Source organism: Eleutherodactylus coqui, chromosome 8, assembly GCF_035609145.1.
Source record: "Eleutherodactylus coqui strain aEleCoq1 chromosome 8, aEleCoq1.hap1, whole genome shotgun sequence".
NCBI classification, from domain to species: domain Eukaryota; kingdom Metazoa; phylum Chordata; class Amphibia; order Anura; family Eleutherodactylidae; genus Eleutherodactylus; species Eleutherodactylus coqui.
The window spans coordinates 190586943-190592942 of record NC_089844.1 but is presented as its reverse complement, the minus strand read 5'-3'; the positions used below and the strand labels follow the sequence as shown (position 1 = coordinate 190592942).

Below are 6000 nucleotides of genomic sequence, written 5' to 3'. Positions count from 1 at the left end.
GGCATCACTGCGTCCGTAAAAGTCCGACCTATGAAGGTAACGTATTATTTACGTTGCATGGCAAATATCAGAAAAATAAATAAGCGATCGAAAAGTCCATGTACTCCAGAATGGTACCAAACGGAAACTATAGGACGACTCGCACAAAAGGAGACGCTGCACAACTAAGTAAATAACAAAAAACTTATAGCTGTCAGAAGACGGTAGAATAGAATTTTAAAAAAAATGTAATACCTTTGAAAAAAAATTAAAAAGCATCACAGCCAAACCATATAAATGTGTATCATAGTAATCGTACCGACTCATAGGATAAGGTTATCAGGTCACTGTTGTTGCAGTTTGTACGCCGTCTTTTCCATTTCACTCGTCTAGGATTTTTTTTTAAAAGTTTTTCAGAACATTATATAGCACCATTGAAAAACAGCTCGTCCCGCAAAAAAACAAGCCCTCTAACAGCGACGCCGATGAATAAATGAGTTATGATGAAAAGGGTTAAGGACCACAGACTTAAATCTTGAACATACTCTGACAATTTCTTAAATACTTTATTCATTACATATTTTAAATATTCGATATATTGAATTTAGATTGGTCCTGGATCCGTTATCCTGACAATTTACAAATTGCATTAGTACAATATATAACAAACTCAAGCGAGAGCAGCTCTCCTGCGGTAACAATCTACTAGGAACACAAAGTACAGATGTATTTAGTAATGGCAAGCGGTTCAGCAGCAGCTACACGAGAAACAGGATTTATCAACTCCTAGATAAAATTCACAAACAGACATTTAGAGCAGGCAGCTGCAGAGTCACAGCTTTCAGGCACCCACCTGGCCTTAATCATTGCTGGTTACACAGCTGCAGCTGAGTAGCCTGTATACATTGTCTCACTGCCAGCTGAAGGTAATTCCCTTATTCATCATCCCTGATGCTGCAATTCTATCCCATTACCACACAAGTATAACAGCCTAAAACACTGAAATGTGACTTTTACAAATGTTACAGTGAAAGAAATTGTTTCCCTTTACAAACTGCTTAAAGGGGTTGCCCGAGAGGTTTTTTTCTTCTCTCCTAAAACCATGTTCCCCCTGCCATATACTCGCCTCTCCTCGCTGCATCCAGCACTTCCTGGGTCTCCCCCATGATTACAGGCTGCAGCAGCCCATTACAGATCATCACAGGCTGCTGCAGCTGATGACAGAGCTCTGTTTATGATTGCCGAGGCCCGATACAGCCTGACTGCAGCCTGTAAAGAAGCACCAGGCATGGGGCCCGAGCAGCAGGAGATGCGAGTACACTAGTTAGATGGCAAGCGAAACGGCAATTCTCTGAAAGAAAGCAAAATAATATTGGTACATAATGACTTGTGATTTCTGATCTGTAGCCCCACAGAGTATCCTGCAAGCAGATGGGAAATGGTTTAGTAGCTTCCAAGTAGGTGGATTACATTGTGCAGCAATGTGCCTTACATGGTCACTGCACGTTGACAGAACTAGCAAAGGTGCAAACCACTCTCATTTACCTAAAATTACATGCTTGTGTTGAAAACTAGCTGTATGGTGCTGCCCACTAGGGCGCAGGGAGTTAGGGCACTTAGTCTGCTGTATGTAGACCTCATAGCAGCAGGCTCCTCTCAGCAGCTCAGAGAGAACTACAATTAACTGGTGCCAAATACATATGATGGTGAGAAATGGGATTCCTCATATACAGACACAAGGCAGCTTATTCTGGAAGCGCAGGTATGCGGGTTGTCATCTCATTTAAAGGGGTTGTCCCACTTCTAGCCGCTGTGCCGCAGGAAGCAGACGGATCTGTACATTGCACAGTGTTGCTACTGTAGTCTGGGCCCTATTGAAGTGAATGAAACTCAGCTTGCAGTACCAACCCGGGCCACCATGCAATGTATGGAGCCATCTGCTTCCTGCAGCAAGACAGCTAGAAGTAGGACAACCCCTGTTTCTACGCACTAATCAGCTATCTGTTTCTACGACCATTGCCATTCAATTTCAATGGCCAGACGCACTACACAAATGGCATAGCCAGGCTTCGCTCACGCTAACGTGATCTGCGTCATGTTGCTTCATCTGTAGCTAGCATTAAAAAATCCCCCAAAAGAAACAGAACTCCCGGCCTACGTTCCAAGTCCTGCATGACTATTTGGTCCACAAAACAGAACTGTTGATCCATGTTAAGCAAGCAGGGCTAAACACTTGGCGTGCACAATGGGCACGGCTGACGGGGATCATTACTGCTACAACAAAGGCCTGCCGGGTTGGTTTGTTCTCAGACGCGCCGGCACTGCAGTCCGGTATTTCCAGTTCTCCCAATAAATACATCTTTAGACCCGGGCACGAGCCATTGGCAACGACTTAGAAAGTAAATACAAGTAACTTTTTACAATTGGATTTAACGCTTTGAAGAGAAGGTCATTAAAACATACAAACGTTTTGTAGGCATTTCTGTGATTTTCTATCAGTATGTAGTAGGGGAGCGCTCAGCCCTCAGATGACCAGTGATCAGCACAGGGCTGAGATAACCAAACACTGCAGCATACCCCCAGACAGTGCTGTCAGGAACTGCTCCAATGGTCCCTACTGCAGCTTCTTCCAGGAGCAGTGTTGTCACCTTGATGGGATGCCAGATAACCAAGTAATGTTCCACATACACAACTGCTAACACTCAAGCCATTTAAAGGGAACATGGAGTCGGGGGTGTACTTCTTAGCCTTACCCAGCTCCTCATCCCTTGCCGTCACCCCTAAAGATGGGCGCTCGGTCTGTGAGAGTGACAGTGTGAACACCCGGGTGTAAGAAGTAGACTTCAGGACTTCCCCTGCCCCATAACTTAGTTTATGGTGGGAATCAGACGGTCCCTTTGAGTAGAAGATTGTACATGGCAGTTTGTATCCAAACCCAATCTCCATGAAACCACTGCCCTCCACAGAAGAGGCGACTGTGGTCATGGGAAGCTCCCCTTGGGCGGGCTTAGGGTCACTTTTACACAGGATGACCGTCATCGGAGTTCAATAAACTAAACCAAGCCCCGCACTAGAGTTGTTGCCTCCCAAACTTATCTTATCTGTGTTTATAAATACAAACCGGACGAGGAATCCTGGCTTAAAAGGGTCGTGCCCCACCTGCAAACCCGGTAGAGCGATCCGGTGGGCAGATTGGACAGTCTTGCCAAAATTCTTGCCAATCTGATGTGAAAGACATATTCGATGTCATCCATGCAACGCTGCCAAGTCTTATACAGGCACCGCAAGTCTATCTGCCAAGGCTGCTGTTCTGCCATGACACAATCTGCGCCTGCACCACATCAGGAGAGGAGATGGGCGGACCGTTTGGCAAAAACCAGAAGCCAGGCTAGACGGTCTGGCCCACTCTTGTGGCGCAGCACTTCTGGAGTAGGATTCCTCCTCTGCTATGGATTGCTAAACATATAGGTACGTTTGAGAAGGACGGCCACCATTCCAGGCTGGTCTTGGTTTAGTTTGTTGAAATCTGATGACCGGTTCCCTTTAAGCGCCCCCTGTTGGCCGGTATAAAAGAACCCTTGGCGTTCAGCCGGCAACATCACCAAACATACCTCAGTATAAAACCTTTTGACATTGTTAAACGTGCAACAACGGGACGGTTTCTCATTTTATTGTGGCGGGTCTCCTGTAAATCCTCCGTGGTCAGACAGCGTCTGTGTCCCAATATTCATCCCATTGTACCGCAGGAAGGTCACTAAGTAACGCAGCAGGAACAGAAGACATAGTGCAAATAATCCGGATATATTGCTGGACAATACTAAGAGGAGATAAGACGTGCGAGGAGCCGCTTAGTAGTGTTGGGTGTTGTCTAACCGCAATCTCTTGGGGACCGTTTCACTGCCGTCGGGTATGTTCTCTTTGTCCTCCTTACGGCCCCGGCTCAGCCGATGGCACCCACACTTCAGTTTAACATTATGGGACCTATTCACACGTTCTTCTCGAGGTGAATTGGAGCGCCTTGGAGCACAAATATTCGTCTCCACTTGATGAAGCCACGGGTGAGCCAGACAATCCTCAGCTGTAGCTCTGTCCCTGCAAGTAGTTTATCATAACTAGTCACTGGGGCAGAAGGGGTGCAAACACAATGTCACAAGTCTCTACAATATGAGGTGTGTAATCTGATGAGGAAAGTATCCACAGCCACAATACAAACACGTGTCCCATTAGGTTCTCCTCGTCCCCTTGACCTGAAGTTCTTGCTCCGTGGCCACTAAATCTTCTGACTCGGCTCTATGGCACTACCCGTATTGTGTGTCCACCCGTTTTGGTTCTATATAGTGTAGAGGGTATTATGTATTTCTAGGTCTAGTTGTTTTCCTTGTGTATTGCACTTCCTGAAACAGTGATAGTGAAACATGGCTTTTTTTTTCTTTTTAAATAAATAATTTAAAGGGGTTGTCCACTTGGCGGCCATTTTTTTTCAGTCCAGGCTCAAATGCATAAAAAACAACAATGTTGACCCAATGTTTGTTGTGGAGCGGATACCACCTGACCGCTGTAGCCAACGAGAGTCCACAGCAGTCAGGTGACGTTCTCCTGGCATCACCGTTCAGATGATGGAAGCCATGATGCCAGGAAAAGGGCATGTGAAAGCTACGGCCTCTGATTGGCTGCAGCAGTTAGGTGGTATCCATTCCACAACAAGGACCAGGAGTAGAGGACGGGTAAGTGCCCCTGCTTCTGATGGTAATGCATATTTATAAAAAAAAAAAAGTGTTCAACATTAATCTCTATAAACAGCACATTGCAATAAGATGAGCTTTACTTGAACTCCACCTTTACAAAGTCTCCGCAAGTTATGTCTTCGGTTTACTGCATTAGTGGAGCGCACAGCATTCTGGGAGTCGTGGCGATGTAAATGCTTGGAAGGATCTCTCCGGTTAAAGTAACGCCGATGTGTGAACACAATAACAACTCAAACTCTTGCCTCTTTAATTTATTACTAAACTGAAGTTGTTTTCTAGGTTTTAAAAGAGTTGCCCGAATTATATAAAAAGCCCCCTCACCCCCATGGTGTAAGATACTAATCCCCGATCCCCCTCACCCCCATGGTGTAAAATACTAATCCCCTACACCCCCATGGTGTAAGATACTAATCCCCGCGCCCCCTACAGCCCCATGGTGTAAGATACTAATCCCCGCGCCCCCTACAGCCCCATGGTGTAAGATACTAATCCCCACGCCCCCTACAGCCCCATGGTGAAAGATACTAATCCCCGCACCCCTACACCCCCATGGTGTAAAATACTAATCCCCGCACCCCTACACCCCCATGGTGTAAAATACTAATCCCCGCGCCCCCTACACCCCCATGGTGTGAAAATACTAATCCCCGCGCCCCCTCACCCCCATGGTGTAAAACACTAATCCCCGCACGCCCTCACCCCCATGGTGTAAGATACTAATCCCCGCGCGCCCTCATCCCCATGGTGTAAGATACTAATCCCCGCGCGCCCTCACCCCCATGGTGTATAATACTAATCCCCGTGCGCCCTCACCCCCATGGTGTAAGATACTAATCCACGCGCGCCCTCACCCCCATGGTGTAAAATACTAATCCCCGCGCGCCCTCACCCCCATTGTGTAAGAAACTAATCCCCGCGCGCCCTCACCCCCATGGTGTAAAATACTAATCCCCGCGCGCCCTCACCCCCCATGGTGTAAAATACTAATCCCCGCGCGCCCTCACCCCCATGGTGTAAGATACTAATCCCTGCGCGCCCTCACCCCCATGGTGTAAAATACTAATCCCTGCGTGCCCTCACCCCCATGGTGTAAAATACTAATCCCTGCGCGCCCTCACCCCCATGGTGTAAAATACTAATCCCCGCTCCCCCTCACCCCCATGATGTAAGATACTAATCCCCGCGCCCTCTCACCCCCATGGTATAAAATACTAATCCCCGCGCCCCCTCACCCCCATGGTGTAAGATACTAATCCACGCGCGCCCTCACCCCCAT

At 47.3% G+C, this 6000-nt stretch overlaps 1 protein-coding gene across 1 annotated transcript in view; it reads right to left on the bottom strand.

The window, feature by feature from the left end:
* Positions 1–526: 526 nt before the first annotated feature.
* Positions 527–6000, bottom strand: part of STK17B (serine/threonine kinase 17b) — a 49915-nt gene continuing 44441 nt past the window's right edge. The window contains exon 8 of the mRNA XM_066577150.1: positions 527–4071. Coding sequence (XP_066433247.1) covers positions 3828–4071 — 244 coding nt within the window. The 3' untranslated portion in view covers positions 527–3827. The remainder of the gene's footprint in view (positions 4072–6000) is intronic.